The 27,265-nt window shown below is 44.7% G+C and overlaps 2 protein-coding genes across 10 annotated transcripts in view; both read right to left on the bottom strand.

Moving 5' to 3' along the window:
* The window catches only part of FRMD4A (FERM domain containing 4A), a 336,245-nt gene that overhangs the window by 35,801 nt on the left and 273,179 nt on the right, over positions 1–27,265 (bottom strand). For all 9 annotated transcript variants that reach the window (XM_081957227.1, XM_081957229.1, XM_081957226.1 and 6 more), the window contains exons 9-14: positions 24,964–25,029; positions 24,320–24,377; positions 23,149–23,235; positions 16,168–16,244; positions 11,083–11,221; positions 4,538–4,679 (exon numbers count right to left, since the gene is read on the bottom strand). In XM_081957227.1, coding sequence (XP_081813353.1) covers positions 4,538–4,679; positions 11,083–11,221; positions 16,168–16,244; positions 23,149–23,235; positions 24,320–24,377; positions 24,964–25,029 — 569 coding nt within the window. The remainder of the gene's footprint in view (positions 1–4,537; positions 4,680–11,082; positions 11,222–16,167; positions 16,245–23,148; positions 23,236–24,319; positions 24,378–24,963; positions 25,030–27,265) is intronic.
* Positions 1–27,265, bottom strand: part of FAM107B (family with sequence similarity 107 member B) — a 363,543-nt gene that overhangs the window by 11,147 nt on the left and 325,131 nt on the right. The window lies entirely within an intron of this gene.

The raw sequence follows: 27,265 nt of genomic DNA on the forward strand, positions 1-27,265 counted from the left end.
TCTCTAGTTTTTTAAATGAAATCCTACCTTCATGAGTTTCATCACAATGGCAATAGAAGGGCAAGGTGTTTGGTTTGCATTTTCACATCTGTCAATCCCCTTTATTTTAAATGTATAAACAAGAGAAAAAATGACTCCTTCTACTTTGGGTTCCTGAACCAACGTCAGGATAAAAATCTAATAAGTCACCAATTATAAGATTTTAAGCTTACCAAATTAGGGTCTGCTTGGGAAAAGGGGGCAGCTAAGGTGAATTTTATCAATGCCTGGAATTCAATCAACAGAACACCACATTCCTAAAGGCACTTCCTGGGCTTCCCTTATCTTGTTTAAACAATCAAGGGGAGGGGATGTCAAAATAAACAAACGGAAAGGCCCCGATCAGCTTGCAAACAAACCACAGATTGTTTGCAGCAATCCTGAAGGAAGAGGGGGGGAAAATACTTCTCTTGATAGGCCCCTAAGGAGAACAAACTGGAATGCAGATTACTTTGAGCTAACTGGTCAATGATCTTTAGAATGGAATGGAGTAGAAAAGAATAGAAAATAGAATAGAAAATAGAAAATAGAAAAGAACAGAACAGAAAAGAATAGAATAGAAAATAGAATAGAGAATAGAGTAAGGTAGAGTAAAGTAGAATAGAAAATATTGAGAGTGGAATGGAATGGAATAGAGAGTAGAGTAGAATAGAATAGAAAATATGGAGAGTGGAATGGAATAAATAGAATAGAACAGAACAGAACAGAACAGAGAATAGAGAGTAGAGTAGAATAGAATAGAATAATTTATTGGCCAAGTGTGGTTGGACACACAATGAATTTGTCTAAGCTCTCAGTGTACATATGAACAATAAAGTGATCCAAGAAGATTCCTCACTTCTGAAGAAGCTTCTTAGGTGAGAAGCAAAACGTTTTCCAAGAAAAAAAACCAGGAAAGTCCAGTTGCCTTTTGGAAAAAAAACACCTTTGGGACAACCGTGACTTGGAAGATTGAGAATCTCCGTAGACATTGGTTGTAATGGACATCTTAAAAAACAAACAAACACCCAGGTCTTTGCTAGGATCTTTCTACCCATCTGCCATCATATCACCAAGGCCAAGTATTTCCTGCCACCCAAAACCCACCACCCAGACTTGGCAGGATATGGCCGATCCAAAACAACATCCTTCAACTGCCACATCTGGAAGCCAAGCAGATAGAACATCTATCTTTGGTAGCTGCTCCATCGTTTTCCCCATGTCCGACCTCCTGCTTTCCTCTCCAACCAGAGCAAGAGTGCGTGGCTAACATCTTGACCATAACAGCTAATCCCTCTTTTGACGCTGCAGCCAACGACCGATGGGCCTGCAGTGTTTCCTTTTTAGAGAGAGTGTTCCAATGTTTACAACTTCCAACACGAGCCAACTAACGGCAAGGGCTTGTTGTATCCTAGTTACCACAAAATGTTTCCTCCCAGTTTCCAGAACTGCCTCGATTGTATTTCTCTCTCTCGGTTTCAGCAACCTGAATTCTTCCAGATGGAGCCAAACACCACTCCCGTTTTTAAATTAACGTTTCAGTTATAGAATGTTTAGGTTTGTATTTTAATGCTTCCTTTTCTTAAAAAGAAGAAGAAGAACGCTACGCATAGTTATCCTGGACACAGAATAACAATGGACTGAATAAAAACAAAAGTAATTGACCAAGGTTTATGGCCATTCATTATTCTCCCAAAAGAACACACTGTTCTTTCCCCTTAAATTATATTTCGGAGAGCTAGTAGAATCAATGCTTAGTTTTCTTCCTACTGATACCCAAACGTATATTTCCTGGGCTGAAGATCTAACTCGGGCACCAAAACTCCAGAGGGAATCTCAAAATTTTAATGAAAACCAGAGGAGATTTCCAAATAAGGATTTTAGTGGTTAAACAAGAAGCACATTCGCTCAGCCGCCTCGACTTCTGGCAGACAATCTTCTCGGCAGTGTAATATGTGCTTTGGTGGCCATTGGCTACTCCTGCTTTGAACTGACAAACACGTCTTAAGAGGGCTTAGAAAAAAAAGACTGGACATAGATGCAGGCACTACCACTAAGGACGGGGAGAAACATAGTAAGGTAGTCCTTGACTTATGACCACAATCAAGCCCAACATTTCCATTTTTGCATCATTTTACGACTTTCCTTGCCACCGTTGTTAAGTGAATCACTGCAATGGTTACATTAGTAGCATGGCTGTTGAGCGAACCCGGCTTCCCCATTGACCTTGCTTGTCAGAAGGTTGCCAAATGGGATCACTTGACCCCAGGACGCTGCGACCGTCACAAACATGAGTCGCGATATGCACAAACACGATACCTCTGATTCATGGTTCGGAAGGTACAAACAACATTCACCAGTTTGCATCACATAAAAAAGGTGTTTAAAGGCCAGTGCTCGGAGAGACGAGCCCAACTCAGAGCAAACGGATGACGTCTCCTCAAATGGTGACGAAACGTCTCGGAGCTCAGACCAACCGCCTGTAGGAAGTTAGCACCCACCCCGCTCTAGAAGAATGAAATATTAAAAAGGCAGAATATTATATTTCCCCGGATGAGAAACGGAGAAACATTTTTTTTAGGTAGGAAGCGGACTCACTCCTAATAGCCCCCACCCTCCTCAATAGCCGACAGCAGATGTCCGCACTTAAGAGATAGACAGCTAGGTCTATTCATAAGCAAATGCCCACACCCAAGATCCAACAAGGGTAGAATTAGCCCTCTACCCATCTCATTACATGGCCCCTGGGAAGATTACATCACCCAGCAAGAGTCAACCAAGCCTAGGACTCAAGACACCAGAAGGTTACCCCTGCATGGCCCCATGGGAATCTGACAACCAATCAAAATACATTTCTTACACAGGAACAGGAAGCTCCAGGGTATAAATCCCCCTCTCTCTCACACACCCCCATGTGCTTTTTCTTTTGCCCAGGACCTCAAACCATGAGGTCCTCTCCACCATTAAACCATCTTTCCAAACAGCCTCCATGTTTCCAGTGTCTTTTCTCCCCCCTTGGAAATGAGCCCAGATGGGCATTTTCTTCAAACAAGCCCAAATCTACAGTTTTTAAGTTGCCCATTGCAAGAGAGTATTTAGCTCTTCATTTGCTCTTTAGCGGAGACTTTCTTAGCCACTGTGAAAATAAATGGATTTTTAGCTGTTGGTCTGGTCCGCTTTTCCTTCCCCTGCTTTTGGGACATAAGAGATGCCCAAACAGGGATCTCACAAGAGGGCAGAACATGAGCCCAGCTGCCACAAACACTGGGACACGCTCTAGTTCAGGGGTGTCCAAACTTGGCAACTTTAAGACTTGTGGACTTCAACTCCCAGAATTCCCCAGCCAGCTCTGCTGGCTGGGGAATTCTGGGAGTTGAAGTCCACAAGTCTTAAAGTTGCCAAGTTTGGACACCCCTGCTCTAGTTTATCATGACTGCTGTGTAAACAGCCACAACTCTTCTCTTTCCCTCGTAGAAAGTGCCATTTGGACCACACGCTCTCTCACAGCAATTTACCTTGTAACCTGGATGTAGTAAATCCTTCTTCCGTGCTTGGAGGGCTAAATAACAAGCTAAAAGCTTAATCCGAAGGCGAAAGAGTTTTATTCCAGTTTGTTTTGATCCCTGCTTGGAAGCCCTTTGCCAAAAGGGAATTCTTAACTGGTTTCTAATCTCACTTCCCCTTACGCTGAACATTTTATACTTGGACTGTCCAAAGCCACTCACTCCCAACTCACAAATGAAGTCCCATGACTGGTATAGAATTTCACTAAATTGCTTTTCCACGCTCAATATTTAGACAGCGGCACTGAGGGTAGAAACACACCGTTCGAGCCATCCGGGACAACCCTGGTTTAATTCAAGAAACCGGTTGAATGCTCTCAACGACTGTTTGTCGTGCTGGACTTCAACTTGACAGAGCCCTTATGCCATCTCCCGTGACAATTTGTTCCCCTCTCAAACTGCAGCTCTCATCAGAACCCTTAAATATTTGATGGCTGCTATGACAGCTCGTTCTCTGAAGAGTGGAATGGAAATTATCATCTGCCTCAGCCAACATAACTTCTTGGCTGTGTTTTAAGAGAGACAGAAGTGCAGTTCCTGTAGCTAACGAGAACTAAATGTAGGACACTACACAGATACTCAGTTTGTTGCTCCCAACTGTTCATAAAGCCCTCAGGAGGAGTGATGGAGACTGAGAAGGGCAGCTATCACTCCAGTTCTCTCTTGATTAGCAACTAATCAAAAAGAGAAGCAACTTAGAACTAAGGAGAAATTTCCTGACAGTTAGAACAATTAATCAGTGGAACAGAAGTTGCCTCCAGAAGTTGTGAATGCTCCAACACTGGATGTTTTATAGAAGACGTTGGGTAACCATTTGTCTGAAGGGTTTCCTGTTTAGGCAGTGGGTTGGACTAGAAGACCTCCAAGGTCCCTTCCAACCCTGTTATTCTAATTTTCTTATTTATTTAATTTTCTAATTCCTTGTGGGCACGATTACAAAGGGTTTGAGGACTGACCTGATGACAAAAGACTCCCACTGCTGCCGCTGATAATCTTCCCTTTGCTGCCCATGTTGGCTAGTTTGGAGGTCTTCAGAGTCCCAGTTTCCGTCAAGTCAATGGCGATTTCACTCAGGCTTCTGGTGGCGTGGATTTTGGACTGAGGAGAAAGGAAATGAAGACATCCATGACTAAGAAACAGAAACCTTCTCTTGGATATTTCCTTCCGTAGGTCATCAGAAGGTTTCAGCACCAACATCTTATCACCTACACACAACAATTTGTCAAAAGGAGGAAGAACCTCACACAAATAACTAGGGAGGGTCTTCTGTATGACCCTGGTGCTAAATACATGAGATGTTGAAAGACCTGAGGTGATTAAATCATGATGATGGTGTGGGTGACTCCTTAACAATCTCATCAGGCTCCTATTCCAAGGATTACACTCCCAAAATCACACGAAAGTCTACATTCATCAATGACATAATTGATCTACACTCATGCCCAACTCCAGTTTGGTTGTGCTCACAACCAAAATGTGGGCTCAGAAACTCTGGCATTTGAAGCACGCAAAGCTGTCAAGTTACAAGACCCTTGCACCCCTAACACTTTAGGAAAAAAAACCAGGGGTGTTCAAACTTGACAGCTTTAAAACTTGTGGACTTCAACTCCCAGAATTCCTTCTCCAGTCATGTTGTCTCAGGAGCTCTGGCAATGAAGTGTGCAAGTCTTAAAACTGTCAAGTTACAAGACCTTTGCACCCCTAACCCTTTAGGAAAAAAAAACCCAGCAGTGTTCAAACTTGACAGCTTTAAGACTTGTGGACTTCAACTCCCAGAATTCCTCCTCTTGCTCTTCATCTTGATGATGTGCAGACGGGCGGGGGGAGGGAGCTGGAACCGGTTCTAAATGGCCCTGTAGATTTGTGGAACCTCTTCTATAGAAGAGGTTAGAACTGGCCGGAACCCAGCCCTGTCCTGGAGTAAGTGAAAACATTTGGATCTACAAAAGGTGAGAGAGCATAATGACCTGAATTGGATCATAATGTCACATTTGCTGCAAAGATCTTCCTGGGTGATTTGATAGAATGGCATTGGAAAAAAAATAACAATAAACACCTCCTCTATATTTACTTAGGAGTAAATCCCATAATGTTCCCTCTGGCTTCCTTCCAATTAGAGGAAAGCTGAATTCTCAAATGTGCTTGCAAGGCAGGAATATGCAGGTTTTGGGAATATTTTGGTCTCGTCTTCACTGAACTTTTCGTCCGCAGAGGTACAATGCTTAAATTTTGCAGAAGCAGATTTTGCTTTTTAAAAAATGGCAGAAGTGAGACAGAAGTCTTTCTTAGTCTTCCCGGTGTTTTGCGTGCTGCAGGGTTGACTCTGCTGTGCCATTGGTAATTGTTTTGCTCTTCGTTCTGGAACGCGAAACGGGATACGAGCCCAACGTAAAAGTGAGGCATTCGCCCCAGCTCAGATAATGGATCCTGAGGGTCTCACTTCATAGAATCCATTCACTCCTGTCATAAAAAAATAAGGGCTACCTCCGTTGCCAAAACATACGCTGCTTCCTGCTTTCGCTATTTATCTTCGCCTGACAAGGAATCCCCTGGGTTAAGAGGAGAGGAAGATTTCCTGCCAAACGTGGACCCTGCCTCCAGAAGAGAAGGCATTTGACTTGGGTTTAAAATGACAAAGGAAAAGTATTCTGGGAATTAATAATAGAAAGAAAGGAAGAAGGAAAAAAAGGAAGGAGGAAAGAAGAAAGGAAGGAGAGAGAAAGATGGGTGGTCAATAAATTTTATATATGAATGTATGAATGAAAGAAAGAAAAGAAGGAAGGAAGGAAGGAAAGAGAGAAAGCAGCATCCCAAGACTGTAAGCCAACAACTGAACAAGGACGACTGCATTTCCCCTCGCTAAGGAATGGGGTTTAGGCACTACATGTAGTGCACAACTTACAACCGTTTGTTTCATGACTGTTTGAAGCTACAAAAGCCCTGGGGGGAAAAATGCCTTGTGATCATTGCAACATCCAACATTTTTAATCACGTGATTAAGAGATCAACCCAATCACGGACTCCAAAGGCCACTGAATTCAAGAACTATTTCTAACAACTGCTGATTTATGAACAAGAGCTGTTGGTGTTTCAATCAGCCATAAATAATTACTGCTTTGATCATTACTTATAGGTTCTTTGTTACAGCAAAAGTTTTCACCCCTCTAAATTCCTGCTGGGAAAAAAACCATCGGTGGTGCTAAAGATTTATTTTGCTTGGGCTAAACAAATACCTACACTGCAAAACAAATTCCAGGTCTCAATTATAAACACACGCTTTGATGAAAACAGCCACTGAAAAGGACAGGAATTTCCTTCCCACGTGGATTGATTCATTATTAACCGGATGACGGAGTCATTTTGATTGATGGTGGTTTAGGAGAAGCTTTTGAAATCTGATTCCCACCAATAAGCGATTTCAATTATTTTTCAGGGCAAAATGGTTTCTTTCAATAGGGGGTCGCCTATAAATCTCATTGTCCGTGCCTTTTCCAGACTTTGCTCATTCAAAAAACATTTAAAATATTTAAAGCCAAGTATGCCAAGCCCCGTTTTGAAGGATTTCATTAAAAAAATGAGCTTCCAGCCAGCTTTATTTTAAAAAGCTACAAAGGATTCCTAGTCCTCATTGTTTGAGTCATTTCGGATGGACTATTCATACTTAAAAGTTATGTCTCCAATAAGAAAAAAGCTTATAATAGGCAGTTCTTATATAAAACTCACACTATTTCTGAGTTAGCCTTAAGAACATCTTTATTTCCTAAAAACAGGAGTCTGAAAATGAACTTCTGAAAGCCAAAGGTGAAAAAAAAACCTGTATATACATTTACTACAAAAAGAACAAATATCAATGATTTTGAATATAAAATGGCAATGTTAGGTGCAATGCTTTATTAGATATCTGTGATCTTTTGACTTCATATTCTAAAGTAAACTCAACAAGTTCAAGGAAGTAAGTAAATACACAAATAATTAAACCAGTCAGTTCAAGATATTCATAATTGATTGTAATAAGCCTTTAAAGTCTGAATTTGCCAGTTATAAATTTGTCCGCTATAAATAATAAGATCATGGCATCATGATAATAAGATCATGGCATCTGGCCCTCTCAATTCCTGGCAAATAGATGGGGAAGAAATGGAGGTAGTGACAGGTTTTATTTTCCTGGGCTCCAAGATCACCGCAGATGGGGACTTCAGCCAAGAAATTAAAATATGCTTGTTCCTGGGGAGGAAAGCGATGGCAAATCTAGACAGCATCCTAAAAAGCAGAGACATCACCCTGCCAACAAAAGTGTGCATAGTCAAGGCTATGGTTTTTCCAGTTGCAAAGGATGGCTGTGAAGGTTGGACCAAAGAATGGAGGCCTTTGAACTCTGGTGCTGGAGAAGACTCCTGCATTGAGTCCCTTGGACTGCAAGGCCATCCAACCGGTCAGTCCTAGAGGAGATCCACCCTGACTGCTCTTTAGAAGGCCAGATCCTGAAGAGGAAACTCAAATCCTTTGGCTACTTAAAGAGAAGGAAGGACTCCCTGGAGAAGAGCCTCATGCTGGGAATGATTGAGGACAAAAGAAGAAGAAGGGGACGGCAGAGAAGGAGGTGGCTGGATGGAGTCACCGAAGCAATCGGCATGAGCTTCAATGGACTCCAGAGGATGGTAGAGGACACGAAGCCCTGGAGGAACGTTGTCCATGAGGTCACGATGGATCGGACACGACTTCGCAACTAACAACAACAAATAAATAATCTACATTTGATAATTAGATTCTTTGTTACAGTAAAAGTCCTCATTCCTCTGAATTACTATTGAAAAAAAAATTCAGAGGTTTATTTTGCTTGGACTAAACAAATATCAGGACAACTATTATTAAAAAAAACAGCTGAGCTTCTTATAAAGGAGAAATCCAAACACTGGAACTTCAGATAACCAAGGAAGACGTTTATGAGACTGTAGGTCATCATGACTTGATTGCAAATTTATGTTTCCATAAATGAGCTTTAAGGCTGGACACTCTTGACCATCATTTGGGGGGGAGGGGGTATAGGGTTTCCTGCCTGAGCAGAGGTTTGGACTAGAAGACCTCCAAGGTCCCTTCCAACTCTGTTATTCTGTAAATACACTGCACATTTTTCAGCCCACCCATAAGCCGAGGGGCTGCATCTCCAATAGACATTTCCTAAATAATTTTGGAGACAGAGGCCACCCTGCTGAATTTGTTTGGCTGCATTTCTTAAAAAAAAACTGAAGAAGCTTCCAGAGTGTGCCAAGAAGATCCATCAAAACGCACGGGCAAGGCCACCTCTGAAGGAAAGAAACATCACTCCGTGTGATTGTGTTGAGCCACAGGATCTTTGCAGGATCTCCAGGGCAGGAAGGAGGGGTCTCAGCCCAGTCCCATAAAATTAAACACGATGCCTCAGCAGCCGAGGAAAATCAGGTTCAGCAGAAAGATAAATGCTCACATTGTTTAGAAGACTCTAAACAAGTAGGGAGATCCTGGTATAAACAGGATTAGCCAAACAATTTAGCAAGATTCAGAGGTGACGCTTGCTTACATTTCCCGTGAGGGTCTGAATGACCACGTGAAGAGTGATTCAACTTCTCTTTAAATCTTTTCTTAGAGCAAAGAAGAGACAGAGAAGGCTTCATAACACTAAATGTCGGTGCAGATTCTCAGTCATCCAGGTCACGGTTGTCCCAAAAGGTGCTTTTTTTCAAGAGGCAAATGGAGAAAAAATGGTGTTTTTTTTCCTTGAAGAGGTTTCGCTTCTCACCCAAGAAGCTTCTTCAGTTTGTCCATCCTCCACCATTCACCCCAAACTGAAGAAGCTTCTTGGATGAGGAGTGAAACCTCATCATCACGGAAAGCCCACCTGCGTTTTGAAAAGGCGCCTTTGGGATGCCATAATAGCACGCCATTATATGCAGAACTCCTGCTAGGAAAGAAGAGCAGTCGATTCAGGCCGTTTTTCAGCCATTTTCTGATTTTTCTGGCATGCATGGCATAGGTCACCATCTTGACTCTAGGTGATCGTGGTTTGTTCTGAGGTAGAGGTGTGGTTCAACTGAAGTTTGAACTAGGGATTCGAACCGCTGAACTGCCCACCTTTTGGATCGACAAGCTCAGCATTTCAGCCACTGAGCCACCGCGTGATCAAGTCTCATCCCTAATTCTCTATTAGTAAATGTAATAGGAAATTCTATTTGAGTGAAAAGCCAGAATCTTCATCCTGAATCTGGCCTATCAGAAATGCTACATTGGGCATAGAACACAACCGTTCGATTTGTCCATAAACCATGATTTCTGGAACTTACGGATGATTTTGGCTTATTTTTATGGAAATGGTCACTTTTCTTCATTGGAACAATGAGCGCAATTGATCCCTAGACTCCTGAAATACCAAGAAACGTGATTTCTAGTGCACTCTGACTTAAAAAGATCAATTAGACAATTTGATCCAATTTATGGCCTGGAAAAGTCCAATAGACTATGATCCAATTCGTAGATTGAAGAGATCACCACGTTCTGCAAACTACAGGTATTGCTACACGCATTTCTCACAGAACCTGCAGCCCCTTGGCTATGAATCAAGACTCAAGAGTTGAGGGAACAAATTTCAACTACGTGTATTTGGAAGTTCATCTTGGTTCTGACAACTCGTGAGTTACATAAGAAGGAATAGAAGAACGGCCATAAAAAATCACAGAACCGAGTCTCACTTTGGCCATGTCACGCGGGGGAATTGACTGGAGAAAGTAATTATGTTGGGAAGAGGAAGCGGTCAAAGGAAACCAGACCAGCAAAGACCACGATGGCTAAACACCATCAAAACCAGAACATAGAACAACTCAAAGAAATAGTGGAAGATTGGAAGACGTGGAGAGACCTGGACCACAGAATCACCAAGAGTTGAGCATGATTGAATGGATAACCACCTCCCTCCTCCTCCTCATTATCATCATCATCATCATCATCATCATCACCACCACCACCACCAAAGAACAACTCAAAGAAATAGTGGAAGATTGGAAGATGTGGAGAGACCTAGCCCATAGAATCACCAACAGTGGAACATGATCGAATGGATAACCACCTCCTCCTGCTCCTCCTCCACCACCACCTCTTCCTCCTCTTCCTCCTCTTCCTCATCACCAAAGAACAACTCAAAGAAGCAGTGCAAGATCGGAAGATGTGGAAAAACCTGGCTCACAGAATCGCCAAGAGTCGGACACGACTGAATGGACAACAACATCATCAGAACATCCATGTTAGGCCACTGTATCCAAAAACCACGAGGAACATAATCACACTTTTTCAGACTAAAAGGAAGAAGCATCCGTTAATGCCTTTGAATGAAATGTATTGCTCTGAAGAGGTCCTTCTACATCCCTTCTTTTCTCCTTATTCCGTTTTCTTCCCAGGATGTCTGGTTGGAAGAAGGTCTACACAAAAGTCTACATTGGACCCTTCTCTTCCCTCGGCCGCTGACGGTCCTTACCTTGCTTTGCTTCCTGTCCAGGTAAAACTGGTGTTGGCTGATGGCCATAGCCCAGATGGACTTGATCAAGGCAGGACAGGCGTACCAAGTGTGCACAGCAATTCCACTATGTCCGAACGTCCTCCTGGTCACCGACGCCCTAGAAGGAGAAGAGAAGAGCAGCGTCAACGGAGAAAGTGACCTGTGAGTCTTCCTTACAGTAGGACAGTGTTCCCCAAACCTTCCATGTTGGCTCCTAGATCCGTCTCCTAAGCCTTTCGTGCATCTAGGTGGAAATACTTTGCAAGAGATAATTTTAAAAACAGCATGGTTGCAATAGCTTGCCTTCCATCTCGGAGCCATTGAGCAATTCCATCTTAAAATACTATCCCTTTTGGCTAAGAGCCTAGAATCTGAAGTATGCTCCTGCTGGATCCAGATTTCCTAATTGGCAGATACACCCTGGCTAATCTTTTCTTCTTCTTTTTAATTATTGGATTAATTACGTCAACACGTTCTATGTGGATATGAATATAATCTGGTATCCTTAAAAAGCAAGGTGGACATTTAAAATGCTGCACAATGAAATGTCTTCTTGACACAGAATATGGATTTTTTTCCCTCCCCCTGGATCATTGAAATGACATGGAAAATGCCAAGATTCTAAGTAGGCCACGTTTTTGGTTATTATTGTGGTTGCCAAATTAAGGTGTTGCATTTCCCCAAAAGGAACCATTTTTGTTTGGAATATTTAACATTGTGAAGTTTGCCAAGGCCAGAAATTCTTTTGCTGGGAAATATCACTGCTTTCCCAAAATAATACCCTTGAAATGGAAGGAAATACTTGCTCAAGGTATTCCTACTTAGCTATAATAAACCCCAAAAGATTTAATTTCCCAGTGTGGATGATGTAAAGGGTACATTTCTAATGGAGTATGATATAAATTTGTCTGAAATGGTGTAGGTTTTCCTGTCTATGCAGAGGGTTGGACTAGAAGATCTCTAAGGTCCCTCCCAACTCACAATAATGGAGTTGGAAGGGACCATTGGAGGTCATCTAGTCCAGCCCCCTGCTTAGGCAAGGACATTTCAGAGAAAATTATAAATGTAGAAATTCAAAAAGTTGAGGAATTTTTTGTGACGGTCAGGATGGTTGAAAGTGTCTATTTCTTTTCCTTTGACCAGGTAGTCCTCAACTTACAACAGTTCATTTAGTGACCGTTAAGAAGTTACAATGGGACTGAAAAAAAGGGATTTATGACTGTGTTTCACACTTACGACCGTTGCAGTATCCCCACGCTCACGTAATCAAAATTCAGACGCTTGGCAAGTTAGTCACATTTATGACGGTCGCAAGTGTCTTGACAGGGGGGGGGTCAACCTTCTGACAAGCAAAGTCAAGATTCACTTAACAACCGTGTTACTCACGTAACAATGGCAATGGTTCATTTAACAGTAGCGGCAAGAAAAGTCCTAAAACGAGGCACAATACGCTTAACTGTCTCACTTAACAACGAAAATTTTGGTCCCATCATTCGCGGTATGACCGGTAATTTGATGGATGCGTTAATGAGCATTTATTTGCATATTCTTTTTCTCCTCCAATGTGGACAATACATTCAATTTAATTCCTAGATACCGTAATTCTCTTTTAAAAGTCAGTTCGCATCCATGCGGCGTGTTTTTCCCACGCACAGAAGAGGCTCCACAGACACGGGAAATTTAAAATCAAGCCGCCTCAAACAGCACAGAGCACACAAAATAAATCGCTTGCTTGTATCCGAGTGAAGGGAAGAAACACAATGCAACGTTTGGCTTCAGTGCTTCGCCCTTCCTGACGTGTTTCGTTTCCTGTGGATTCTGCCCATGGTTGCTGGAGAAGGGCACGGGGGGGGGGGGATGGCATTTTTGGAATTCTTATCACAGGCCCAAATAAATTTAGCTACTGCCCTCTCGAAGGTTGTGTACTTGCCACCCTGTGCAAATGTTCTTACGATGATTAAGCAAAGATAAATTGTCTGCACATTGTTAAATGCAACCTGGAGAAAGCAGTGTTTCTCACGGTTAGTAACTCTTAAGATGGGTGGACTTCAACTCCCAGAATCCCCCAGCCAGCTGGCTGGGGGATTCTGGGAGTTGAAGTCCACCATCTTAAAAAATCAGAGGATGGGATTTAAGAGGTCTAGTGGTGAAGACCATTGCCTCCCATTCAGAAGGTTGTAAGTCCAATCCTAGGCAGTGGCAGATGTTTTCTGTCTCAGGACGCAAAGGAAAAAAAAATCTGCTGTGAACTCTGGATAGGCGTCCGGAAGGGCATCCGGCCGGTAAATGCTCAGCTCCATTCAGTTGCCCCGACAATACCCCGCTTTAAAAGATGACAGAATCGTAAAAAAAAAAAGGGAGTTGGAGGGTGAGTTTTAAAAGGAAGATGAAAAAATGCTGTGCCAAGGGAAAGCATGCCACCTTCCAAGAAAAAATTGAGCTGATTAATTCATGCAAATGAGTCCCCATGCCTTGTTCATTTGCGTAACTCTTCTTTTGGCAGAAGGAGCTGAAATCCTAAATGCTATATTCTTATTGGGCCAAAACCCAGGGGTTGTGAAATCCATCGGATTTTATCTGACTCACATTTATGACGGTTGCAGTGTCCTGGGGTCACGTGATCCTCTTTTGGGACCGTCTGATGAGCAAAGTCAATGGGGAATCTGGGTTCACTTAACAACCGTGTCACTAACTTAGCGGCTGCAGATTCACTTAACAACGGTGGCAAGGAAAGTCGTAAAACGGGGCAAAATTCACATGACAGCTGTCTCATTCAGCAAAGGAAATTTTGGACTCAATCGTGCTCATAAATTGAGAATTAACTATATCAACTTTAAAGTCAGCAGGGAAACCAGATTCGTTTAACGACCGTGTTGCTGATTTAACCATTGGAGTGATTCGCTTAACAACGGTGGTAGCAAAAAGGTCGTAAAATGGGGCCAATCTCACTTGACAAAAGCCTCACTTAGCAACAGAAGGCTCCATTGTGATCAGACTACTTGCAATCTACCAGGAAGACAATAGGCAGCAAGAACTATTAAAGCACAGCTAGCAAAGCACAAATAAATCAGTGGATTCCTTCCGTGGGAGAAGACCGGAAATGTTTTGAGAGTTCTTGGTATTTTTTCTGAAGTCAAGAAAAAAACCCCAAAAGTCAAAAGCAATCGCCCCAAATCCCAGCTCGACGGGCCTAAATGCAGAAACTCCCTTGTCCATTCTCTACGCTGATTCATTACACCGAGTTTACACACAGGAATGTCTCCGCGTGGACTCTGGCCAAACTCAACAGAGAGCTTAGTCATAACAAGAGTATAATTAAAAGTGCACCGGATCTACAACAATTGCTTCTCACCGAGTTTTAATCCCCAGCCTTTTGCAGAAACCTGGGGCGGCCCCACACCACGATACACAGAACCCCCCGCTTCACACAAGCAGCTGTGAAACACATTACAAGTTGACAACCGGTAAGGAACACACAGCCACACAAAAGACTCTTTCTTTGGGCTGAAAAACGAACCGAAAACATTCTGGACGTCAACATCGAATGCTCCCCTTGGCGGGCTCTGATAAGCAATTCTCAGATTTTGAAAGAAGGAGATTTTATGCTTATGAACCAGTTTGCACCAAGGTGGAAACCTGTAGTAGAAGCGGCTACTCAAACTGGGGAATGAAATCCTTGATTTACAGACATTCGTTTAGTGACCGTTCAAAGTTTGCAACGGCACTGAAAACAATTGACTTGTTTCTTAAGTCACGAACTCAATAAATTAAGTTCTGACTTAACGTTTTTCACCAGTTACGACCAACACAGCATTCCTATGATCACGTGATTGAAATTCAGACGCTGGGCAGCTGACTCATACTTATGACGGTCGCAGTGTCCCGGGGTCACATGATCCCCTTTTGCAACCTTCTGACAAGCAAAGTCAATGGGGAAGCCAGATTCACTTAACAACCTTGCGTTACTAACTTAACAACTGCAGGGATTCGCTTAACAATTGCAGCCAGAAGGACGTAAAATGAGACAAAACTCACCAAGCTGTCACGCTGAACGACAGAAATCTGGGGCTCAATTGGGATTGTAAACCGAGGACTACCTTGTAATAATTTGAGAGGAAGTGCAAAGAGCAAAAAAATAGAGACTGAAAAAAAAAAAAAACCACAATCCCATATGCATTTTTATTGCATTATCTGGCCAAAAGTGGAGCTGCTATTTATGTTATCTGGACCAAAATTAAACCCCGATGAAGAATAAAAGCTAGCACAGATATAAAAGGGCATGGTATTAGAATAATAACACATGCTAAATAATAGCAATTAAATTAAAGATAAGGAGCACATGGCTTATAGGAATAGCGCTTCCACATTACTGTTGTAGGCAATACATTCAAAATGCAATTTAAAGAGGAAAAAAATGCATGCATGGTGGAGACCACGGGATTGAAATCACTTGTGGAAAATTACCGGGTTTTTTAAAGACAAACAAACAAACAAACCGCATTTAGGGTTGCCCCAACTCTCAGGACTAAAACCCATTCCTGGCCACGGCTTCAGCAAGCAGAATGAGTCCACCGATGCACCAAGGGGGCAGAAAACATCGCGTGGATATTCTCGCAAGAGGTTTTAAATACTTTCCCCATTATCTTTAGCTAGTCCGGAATTACCGTCCTGCAAGCTTTTGTCCCGGAATAAACTGGGACAATCCCGCCAGCAATGGCCAAAAGATTAGAGAGGGCTTTGATTTTTTTAAAAAAAAGTCCATTTGCAACCGGGCGCCCGCGGTCTACGCTGCCTGGGGGCTGCTGGGGGTGGAATGAGCGGGTGGGCTTTTCCCCATTAAGCTTACCCCGAAACTCTTCCTTTCCCCGCCGCCTTCTCCCTCCCGGGCTGCAATAGCTCAACCCCTTCCCCACCCCCACCCCCAATTCCCACGCGTGACACGCAAAACTTTCCCACCCACGCGTGAGTGGCTGGGCCAGGCAACTCAGCCGGGTTGTGTCCCCCCCCGCCGCCTGCTGCCCCGTCTCCTTCCCACCCGCTGCCGGCCGTGCGCCTTCTCCTCACCTGCGTGGGTCATGCACCTCCACGGAGAACTTCTTCTCGCGGAAATAGAGGTTCTCCAGCTGGCGCCATTGGAAGATCTACCAGGGAGAGAGAGAGAGAGAGAAGAGGGGTTGAGCGGGGCCGCCCTTGTCCTGCCCTGCCCCGGCTGCGCTGCGCTCCGGAGGGGCGGGCAGAGCCAGGCGGGGCCGCCCCTTGGCTGGGGGAGCCTGGTTCCCACGCGGGCCGGTGGGCGGGCGAGCCAGCGCTGCTTCCCCGCCTTCCTTGGCAGCGCTTCGGGCTCCCCCCGCCGGCTTTCCCCGAGCGGAGGCAAGCGAAGGAGGAGCCGGCTTCGTTTCTGCCTTGCTCCAGTTTCAGGCACCGGACAGCTCCGGATCTTGCGCCCCTTCGGAGATTCCCACGGGAGACGCAGAGGGAGGGAAATCTCCCTGCGTGAAGCCCAATTCCACTCTTGAAGGACGCAAGAAACAACCCGACTGTCTGAAATGGGGCTCTAGGGTCTCCTTGAGCAGGGGGGGGGTTGTCTAGAAGACCTCCAAGGTCCCTTCCAGCTCTGTTCTGATTTGAAATCCATGGGGCGGAAGTGAAGTTTTACTTTACTTCCAGCGGAGTCTAAAAAGGCAGAAGGCAGAAGCCCACCAGGACTGTCTTTGGATCCCTTCACCTCCTCTTTCTCAAAGCGGAAATCATTCGTAGTTTCCCGAAGAATTTTCTTTTCAAAAGTTTTATTTTCCTTTCTCATATATACATTCACAAATATACATTCTCCTAAGTGCTATTGATATATGAGATTTGAAAGAGACACCTACAACAAGAGAAAAAGAAAGAGAGAGAGGAGGAGAGAATGAGAGGAAGAGGAGGGAAGGAAGATAGAGGTAAGGAGAGGAGGGTGGAAGGGAGAGAAAGAGAAGGAGAGAGTGTACGAAGGGGAAGAGGAATAGTGGGAGTAGGGGAGAGGGAAGGGAAGAAGGAAGGGGAAGGAGAGGAGGAAGGAAGGAAGTAGAGAAGGGAGGGAGGAAGAAAAGAAAGGGAAAAGAAGATGGTGTTACAACAGGCGGAAGGGATGGTAAATGAAGCAACTCAAACTGTATATTATAACCTATTAAATGGAATAACAAATGTATAAGAATGATAAATGTAAAGAAGAATAACAATTATGTGAATGTATACTTACAATGGTATGTAAGAGAATAAAAAATGAAAAACTTTTTAAGTACTATTGATATGTGTTATCCTTTAACATTTATCACAATTCATTTAAACATTTTAAAAATATAATCGGGGTCGCTTCCCTGCCACCCCGTACATCCATCTTAGTTTACAACAACGTTACTACTTCTTCTGTCCTCCCAACCTCCCTTCTCTACCTTCTTTCCTTCTCTCCTTTCCCTTTACTTCTTCCTCTCCCTCTCCCCCACTCCTCCTCTCTTCTTCCCCTTCCTACCCTCTCTCCTACTCTTCCTACCCCTCCCTTACTTCCTCTCCTTTCCCCTTTCTTCTTAGTTTAGGGACGATTGAAAGGCAACCTTCCAAGCAGCCTCTTAGAGAAAATATCGGAATGGCGTAGGAGCTGAAATCATTTACATTTTTTTTCCAAAACACAAGGGTGGTTTGGCTTTTGCTCGGTGGGTTTCAGGAGAGAGGATCTAATCTAATCTAACCACCAAGGTCTCTTGCCGCTCTCTTTTCTTTGGAATTCAAAACATGCAAGAGGATTGCGTCTGTAAAAGTTTCCAGTTTCAGTGTGTGAAAGAGGAGCAGAAGGGAAGACACCAAGTGAGTTTTCTCTTGTCACGCAGAATCAGAGCCACATGGGAGGGGAGCAAGAGTTGGATTTTCTCCAGGAGTGAAACCCAGCAGGTTCTGACAGATTCTGGAGAACCGGTAGCGGAAATTTTGAGTAGTTCGGAGAACTGGCAAATGCCACCTCTGGCTGGCCCCAGAGGAGGGTGGGAATGGAGATTTTACAGTATCCTTCCCCTGCCACGCCCATCAAGCCACGCCCACAGAACCGGTAGTAAAAAAGTTTGAATTGCACCACTGATTTTTCTCCCTGGCTGAGGGTTGTGCGCAATGCATGTGCCAGGGCTCCAGATCAGTGCCAAGATACCATGTGCTTGGACACTAGATCTCTGAACCATCTAATCAAAACAGGCTTCCAGATCATGCAGAGAAAGCTGGTCTTGGAATTGGGCCAACGGATTCTCTTCCAGACACCTGGGTCAAATATGTAAAGGCCAGGAGAAGGCAGGATGGGCACCCATTATCTACCCAGTTTGGGCAACCCAAAGTTCACGTTTGGCCCAAGTGGGACAGAGTGAAAGTTAATTAAAGAAATCTGTACAGGATAAGGAAGAAAACCCAAAGGTGCTTTTTTTCCAAGAGGCAACGGGACTTTCTTGTTTTTCTCTGAAGGCGTTTCGCTCCTCATTTATTTATTTTATTTATTTCTTGGATTTCTAAACCGCCCCCTCTCCCAGAAAGGGACTCGGGGCGGTGTACAGTCAAATGCAGATAAAAATACAATAGTAATATAAAACAATTAAATACATTTGGATGGAGGAGATAAGGCTGTACAAGAAATAAATAGACTATAAAAAACCCTAAAAACACCCCAATTAAAACCCAAACCCAATTAAGATATATCCCGGGAGGTAAACTAAGAGAGTGCCAGGCCAGCTGATTGAAATAGGTGAGTCTTTAATTTCTGACGGAAGGAACGGAGGTCGGTGGTAGTTCGAATGTCGGGGGGGGGAGGTCATTCCAGAGGGTTGGGCCCATCACAGAGAAGGACCTACTCCTAGGTGTCGCCCGCTGGCATTGCCTAGCAGACGGCACCAGGAGGAGTCCCTCTCTGTGTGAGCGGATAGGTCGCAGGGACGTGTGTGGAAGGATGCGATCCTGCAGATAACTAGGTCCTATGCCATGAAGCGCTTTAAAGATGGTGATCAGTACCTTGAAACGCACCCGAAAGGCCACAGGTAGCCAGTGCAGCTCGCGCAGGAGAGGTGTTACGTGTTACGTTCTTCAGTTCTGGCTGAATGGTGGAGAATGGAAGGATTTAGAATAGAGGAGAGGAGAGGAGAATCAAAGAGAAGAGAAGAAAGAGAAGACTGGATTGGATTCCATACTCCACCATCTACTCAGAGCTGAAGAAGCTTCTTGGATGAGAAGCGAAACATCTTCAAAGAAAAACAAGAAAGTCCAGTTGCCTCTTGAAAAAAGACCTTTGAGGACAACCATGAGCTGGAGGATGGAGAATCTTCCTAGATGATAAAGAAGACTAAAAAGTGAGTTGTCTCTTGCCATGCAGAGAAATGCCCCCCTTTAAAGCTCCAGATATCTGCAATTTTTGTTATGGTTTGCTCTTAACTTGCAGGACAAGGAAGCCACAATCTTCCACTGTGTAGTCACAAACCAGCAGGGAAAAACAACCTCTGTTGCTAGGCTATCATTAACAGATTCCCTTCTCTGTCCCAAAGGCCCTGGGGGGAAAAATGAAACACATGGATAAGGTTGAGACTAAACCGTGCTTAGTGCAGCTAAAGGCAGTTTTCCTACCATGCAGAAACCAAAGCCAATTTAGTGAGGGGCTAAGGAGGGAGATAAAGAGGGAGAACTCGTTTTATGAGTAATGATATTAAAACAAAGGTTTCTGAATTATTTTTCTGGAAGTCTTGGTTTTTTTTGGAGGGGTAATATAACAGGATTCAGGATGAGCTCAGACCTAGGAGACCGGAGGCTAAAATTAGGTGACTGGAAACGAAAACATATGAAGAACATGTACAACTTCCCCTTGTACTTGTGTTCCCCCCCCTCAGGCTGTAAAACCTCATTTACTAGATATTTAATTACCTGAACAGTGATGTATGGCATACCATAAAAGGCCTGCCCAAAGCATTTTTTAAAAAAAAAAATCTGACACAGTTTTATTCTGAGTCTTTACGATGAATGCTGGACAAAATGAAGAGTAAACTGATGATGTTACCTAGTTGGGTCGTGAAACACCTGCAAGAAAACAACCAAGGGACCAGCAAGGACCCCATAGTTTAACAAATATCTCTTCTTTTGATTGGTATGCTCTATACTCTGTTATGTCTGGTTCAGGGGCTCATTATTATGGCCCCACCAGCAGCCAATGGAGCTGTCAGGAGATTCAGACAGTGAGGAGGTTGGGGAGGAACCTGGGCCAGTCCTGGAGTCTGGGGAAGGCTCTGAGGAGGGCTCTGTGTCAGAGGCAGAGAGGGGGCCAGGGCCGTATGCCAGTTATCAGCTGCCTTCGGAGTCAGACATCAGTGGGGCAGAAGAACAGCTGGAGCCTGTTCCCAGTGTGCGCATGCACAGAGTTGCTAGACGAAGGGAGCAGCTAAAGAATAGGGGTCGACTTGGGAGTAAGGCCACAGGTGGAGGGTGAATGGTCCCTCCCAGAGGAAATAAAAGAGGAGCGAAAGGGGAGCGGAGTTTGCAGGAGACAATCAGTTCGCTTCATTGGTTCGTGACTCTCCAAGACTCCTTGCCAAGTTCTGCAGATATCAGCCTGGCAGCTCTCCAAGCCAGATAAGGTCTGTGACTATAAATCCTCCCTTGAAAGACTTTGCTGGATGTGAAGGAGCAGAATTCACAGTCAATGAATAAAAGGGGGTTTTGTCGGGACCAGGAGTTTGCTTCAGGCTCTTGGGAAGCCTCGGTCTGAACACTCATAAACTGGACAGATTCAGCCTCTTTTAAATCTATGGAGAGATTCCCAGAGACAGATGTGAGATCACTTCCTCCTCCCAGTCATCTTATAAAATTAGAAACTCAAACTGGAGCAGGGCAGCTCTCTGGGTTACACAACCAGGAAGTGGTCATCCCCCTGTAATCAATTCTCCTCTGGGACAAGCACATTGGGCCGGACAAGAGCAGTGGCTTTAGTTGTGGTTTCATCTGATGTGGCTGCTGTCCACTAAGACCTCAACATGAGAAGAACACAATGTCCTAGTCTTAGGAAGCCCTTAGAAAATGATTCAGCTCTACCACACGGGGAAAAGCAAGAGCTGAATCGTCTCCCCAGGTTGGCTGTGTGCAAATACATCGGTCTGGACTCCAGATGTGGTTCTAGATCAGGGCCCGGATAGCATCTGCTTGAAGGGTAGATCTCTGAATCATCTAATCAAAACAGGGTTCCAGATTAGGCAGATAAAGCTAGTCTTGGGATCGGGCAAAGAGACTTTTCTGACCCAGGCTTCCTCAAAAAAGCACGAAGCAGACTCCTGGTCCCGACAAAAGCCCTTTTTATGAAGCTCATGCGAATTCCTCTCATTCACCTCCAGCAAAGTCCCGACAAACAGTCTTTCATGGGTGAATTTATGACCACAGACCTTATCAGGCTTGGAGAGCTGCCAGGCAGATATCTTCCAAACGCAACGGCTGTACAAGAATATACTTGGCAAGGAGTCTCTGAGAGTTGCGAACAAATCTTCACACTAACTAAGCAAAGTAATTGTCTCCTGCAAAGTCCACTCCCCTTTCGCTCCTCTTTTATTCCCTCTGGGAGGGGCCATTCATCGTCCACCTGTGGCCTTACTCCCAAGTCGACCCCTGTTCTTTAGCTCCTTTCCTTTGTTTGGCAGCTCTGCGCATGCGCACACTGGGAACAGGCTCCAGCTGTTCTTCTGCCTTACTGATGTCTGACTCCGAAGGCAGCTGATAACTGTCAGATGGCCCTGGCCCCCTCTCTGCCTCCGATGCAGAGCCCTCATCAGAGCCTTCCCCAGACTCCAGGACTGGCCCAGGTTCCTCCCCAACCTCCTCACTGTCCAAATCTGCTGCCAGCTCCGCTGGCCAATGGAGGGCAACGACAGAGACTCTCTACCAAACCTCTGGTCAAATGTGTGGAGGTCAGAAGAAGTGAAGCTCGATCCAGGGTGGCACCCTTTATCTACCCAGTTTCAGCAACCTGAAGTTCACGTTTGGCCCAAAGAGGACAGACTGAAAGCCAATTAAAGAAATCCATGGAGGAGAAAGCCGTTGATAGGTATGAAGGCTAATCATTTGCACATCGGTTTTTCTTTGAAATAATCATTTGCTAAATATATGAAACCGGACACTAGAGGGGAGCGCTTGACATAGAGGAAGCTCTGCTTAACGCTCTACTGAAGGACACTTTATTAATTATTATCTAGGCACACATAAGGCCAGTTTTGGCTGTTTAGGGAGCTTCTGGGAACTTTTCTACTGGGTCCCAAAGGTTCTTTTCAAAAGGCAACTGGACTTCCTTGGATTTCCCCCCTCCCCTTGAAAATATTTTGCTTCTCATCCAAGAAGCTTCTTCAGTTCTGGCTGAATGGTGCAGAATGGAAGGATTTAGAGTAGAGTAGAATCAAAGAGAAGAGAAGAGAAAAGGAGGGGAGAGGAGAAGAGAAGACTGGATTGGATTCCATTCCCCACCATCTACTTAGAGCTGAAGAAGCTTCTTGGATAAGAAGCAAAACATCTTCAAGGAAACACCAAGAAAGTCCAGTTACCTCTTGAAAAAAAAGCACCTTTGGGACCGCTGAGAAAGATCTCCATCCTCCATCCACGATTCCTGTGGAATCAAGGTTGATCAACCCATCAGAGAAAGAGTCACTAACATCAACACAACAGCCTAGAGTATAAATGTATATATGGCAAAGCAGCTACGATCGCAGATTTCCTTTTTCTTCCCACCTTCCTAATTTCTTTTAAGGCAGGGTCCTGACCAAATGGTTGGAGCAATAAATAACCATCATAATTCTGATTCGGTGCCGATGGCATTGTAGAATGCAAAAACTCAGCTATTCCACGGGACAAAAAATGTGCCATTATCTCTTGCAATTTCCTTGCAAATACGTTTGCCATTGAGAACAAGAGCTGCTCTCCGAAGAAGATCCGTCACTAGGTTTAAAATGGCCTGCACTTTCCCTGGAGATCTGCAACGCTTCTGTAAACCAAGAGGTTTCGCCATCATAGGATGCGACTTACCTTCCTTGGCTTCACTTTGTCGTGATAGTCATATTGGAAGATTCCTTTGTAGCTGAGTCCCAGCCACCATGGGATCCCCTGCTTATCCTAGAAGGATGGGGAAGAAACAGAATCAATGACCTAGTTACTTTTACATTTCACTATTTAACCTACCGAAAGAACTTTCCCTGAAAGTAAGACAGGGTCTTATTTTCTTTTGACCTCCCCCCGGAATAAGCGCTTGGCCTTATTTTCGGGGAGGGCTTATTATTTTTGAGGTGCAGGAGGCGGAGAGTGGGGTCCCCTCATGGCTGCTGCTGGGTTGCAATTGTTTCAGGGAGGGCTTATTTTCGGGGGAAGGATTATTTGAATGCATGCACTCAAAAGCCCAATTGGGCTTATTATCCAGGGAGAGGTTATTTCCAGGGAAACAGGGTTGAACTAAGGAGGCATTTCCTGACAGCGAGGACAATGAACCAGTGGAACAGCTGGCCACCAGAAGTTGTGAATGCTTCCACACTGGCGGTTTTTAAAGAAGCGACTGGGCAACTATTTGTCTGAAATGGCACAGGGCCGTGACGGCAAACCATTGACATATGTGGCCCAAGTGGCAGGTGGAGCCATGTTGCTTGGCACGCATGGCCTTGCCTGTTTGTCTTCCAGGTTTCTGGCATGCATGCGTGCGCGACAATCTGCTGTCCTTTGCACACGTGTGGCAGTGCCGAAAGCCAGTGTGCACATGCACACCAGCCAGCTGATTGTTGGGTGTGCATGTGCGCTAGAACCCAGAAGTTGGGCTTCTCCAGAGTGCGACCCTGCCGAGCATTCATGGACCCACACAACATTTCTGTGTGGCGGTTCGCCATCACTGGTGCAGGGGTTTCCTGCCTTGATCAGGGGCTCCTCTGTCCAAAGTGTGGACTTTGCTCTCTTGAGAAATGTGGCCTTTGTCTTTCAAATGCAGAGGGGGTGCTGAATCTCTCTCTCCTACATGATGCCATGCGCTTCATGCTCTTGTGCATTTCAGGGATCTGGTTTTTGCAATTTGATCTACTTCCCTACCAAGTCACGGAGGCCGTTTATTATTCTGAACACAAAACAGCACCCAGAATAGAACCCCATAAATAATGATTGCAGGTGTTCACGGTCAAACCATTCATGAATTAAATTACACTTTTCAGAGCTCACGCACCTTGACTGCATAATAATGGACTCCGTAGGTTGGAAGGGACTCTACGATGCTCATGTAACTAGAAAAGAAACATAAAATGTGAGGTCAAAGACTCAAACTGCATGGCAGTTAATGCAAAAAAACAAAAAACAAAAAACTCCACACTGGCACCTGGGCAACCCTTCCAGACCCATCTTTGCAATACAACCTTGCATCATTTAAACCCCCACAAAAATTGGAATTCATGTCACTTAAACATCATTATGCTTTACTTTAGAAAAAGTGCAGAGAAGAGCAACCAAGATGATGAGGGGACTGGAGGCTAAAACATACGATTTGCACCACTCCCGAGGACACAGACAAAATGTCAAGACTCTGGAAAGAGTGCAGAGAAGATGATGAGGGGACTGGCGGCTAAAACATACGATGAACGGTTGCAGGAGCCGGGCATGTCTAGTCTAGGGAAGAGAAGGACCAGGGGGGACAAGATAACAGTCTTCCAATATTTGAAGGGCTGCCACAAAGAAGAGGGAGCCAAACTATTCTCCAAAGGCCAGACAAGGACTAATGGGTGGAAACTGACCCAGGAGAGACCAAGGTCACCATGAGATGAAGAATTCATACCGGCCAAAGTTTTCTGTCCAATATTCCCGTTTGTGACTTACTTGACAATCGCTTGGCCTCTGGTCTGTCCATTCAGCTTCTTGTAATGCTCAATCACCCGATCCTCACTTGGAAAAAAAGAGGGGGTGAGGGGGGGATAACCAGGATTTAATTTAGCAGTCAGAGCTGAAAGTAGGAGATAGCAGCTCCTCAGTGATCGGGAGGTCGCAAAGATCTCTGTGATCGACTGAATATAGCAGAGAGGAGCATTTGCAGCTGCGTACTTAAGCCCCCTGTGAGAATGAAGGTGTGGGCACTTCTGCGCTTGCATTGGTCTTGGATTAGCAGAGACCCGAATCAGATCCCCCACTCGATCAAGGAGATCCTGGAGGGACTATGGATTCCGAAGGCATGTGTAATGTTCTAATGTGCAAAAGTTGTAGTTAAATGTGTGGCAGAAAGTGGACTCTGGGTGCGTTTTTCCAAATGCAGTAAGAGTGGTTGAATGTGTGTAGTTTTAGAAGAGCTGTGTGTGTGTGTGTGTATAGATACACATGCAGTATATATGATAGATAATGTATCTTTTTGTATACCTGTACATACTCTACTATGTAATACGTTATGTACACATTTGGCATATATATACATGGGATTAAATAGTGTATTTTGGATGTTCAGAAGTAGTAAATAAATAGATAGAGAAATTGTATCTCGTTGATGCCTTAGAGGGAAGGAGAGGCCAGCAAGGCGCCCTTGACGTGAGGGAGGGGCCATTCATCATCCACTGTGGCCTTACTCCCAGATCGACCCCTGTTCTTTAGCTCTTCACTTCGTCTGGCAACTCTGCGCATGCGCACACTGGGAACAGGCTCCAGCTGTTCTTCTGCCTCACTGATGTCTGACTCTGAAGGCAGCTGATAACTGTCAGACAGCCCTGTCCCCCTCTCTGCCTCTGACACAGAGCCCTCATCCGAGCCTTCCCCAGACTCCAGGACTGGCCCATCTTCCTCCCCAGCCTCCTCACTGTCTGAATCTGCAGATAGCTCTGTTGGCTGCTGGTGGGCCACAACAATTCTGTTGTGGAGTTTGAGTCCTTACAAGCTGCCAAGGTTGAGAAACACGGTTCTAGAAGTTGTCCTGAACTTTCAGAGAGAAAACACAGGGAAAATGATTTAAGAATAAGAACGTAGACAAGAATGCTCCCCCTGTAAGTCAGAAGCAATTACAGACTTTGAGAAGTTTCCCAAGAACTGTAGTAGAATTTCACAGAGTAAACGCAGAGAACTTTCTCCAGATTTTTGCCTTTCTCCTTTTGCGGAGAAAGGGGGGTCAGCCGTTGCAACGAGTGGGTGGGCCGGAGAGAGAATAAATAAAGATCACCCAGCCACAAAATGAAAAGCACATTCCCTTGGCTGTCCTCAAATTACAACGCCGGAGAAATTAAAGGGGAAGCCGATAAGATGGATGGGAGCCAAAAGCCTTTAAGAAAAAGACATGAAAGAGACCAAGCGAACCGTAGAAAGCAAAAATCTCTCTTTCCGCTTCCTGGACAGATTCATATTTTGTTCTGATGAAGGAGACAGGAGGGGGAGTTTCCTTACTACTCCCCTATCAGTCCTGCAGCCCTCTTTTCTTTTGTGTCTTTGGCCTGCCACACTTTCTATTATTCTACTATGCATTTTCTATGGTGGGAAAATGGGAGGGGGGATTGTAGGGAGTTAGATGACATGTAGCCATAACAACATTCTTTCTAGAAAGCCAAGGTCATCCTTTGTCTCTGCACCTCTCCACCTGACCGGAACTGGATGGTTGGAATTGCCAGCACGGCAGTGGGAGATTGGACCATGGGATGGATTTGTGGGGGTGGGGCCAAGATCTTGAACTGTCAACTGGGTGGGGGAAACCGGGAAGCTTTCAGATTCGGGTTTTCCCAGATGTGCCAATGTGGCTCTCTTCATCAATTGGGACTTTGAGCAATACTTTGCCTTGGACTCTGATTTACTTTTGGATGCTATTTGGAACCCTAACGCCACGTTTATTTTAAATTGGGTGCTTCCATCTCTCCTAATGGTAGATTTAACTCCCAGCCTAGCAGGAGGAGAAAATGGGAGGTCATTCAGAGGGCAGATCATCTCCCGAACTCCAGATCAATCTCCCGGCTTTTGTCCTGGATAAGGTTTGTAGTAGGTACACAATGTAAAGGGCCCTCCCTTATGTTATAGACCTAGGATGAAACAACCTGTTGCAGAGCCAATGGGTAAAAAGTCTGGGAAAGGTTTGCACAGGTAGCCTTCGACCTACAACGAGTAGCCCAGGGGTCATTTGAAGTTCTGAAGACTTATCTGGGGTCTACGTTTGGCCTAG

The sequence above is a fragment of the Natrix helvetica genome (genome assembly GCF_964273705.1).
Source record: "Natrix helvetica genome assembly, chromosome: 6".
NCBI classification, from domain to species: domain Eukaryota; kingdom Metazoa; phylum Chordata; class Lepidosauria; order Squamata; family Natricidae; genus Natrix; species Natrix helvetica.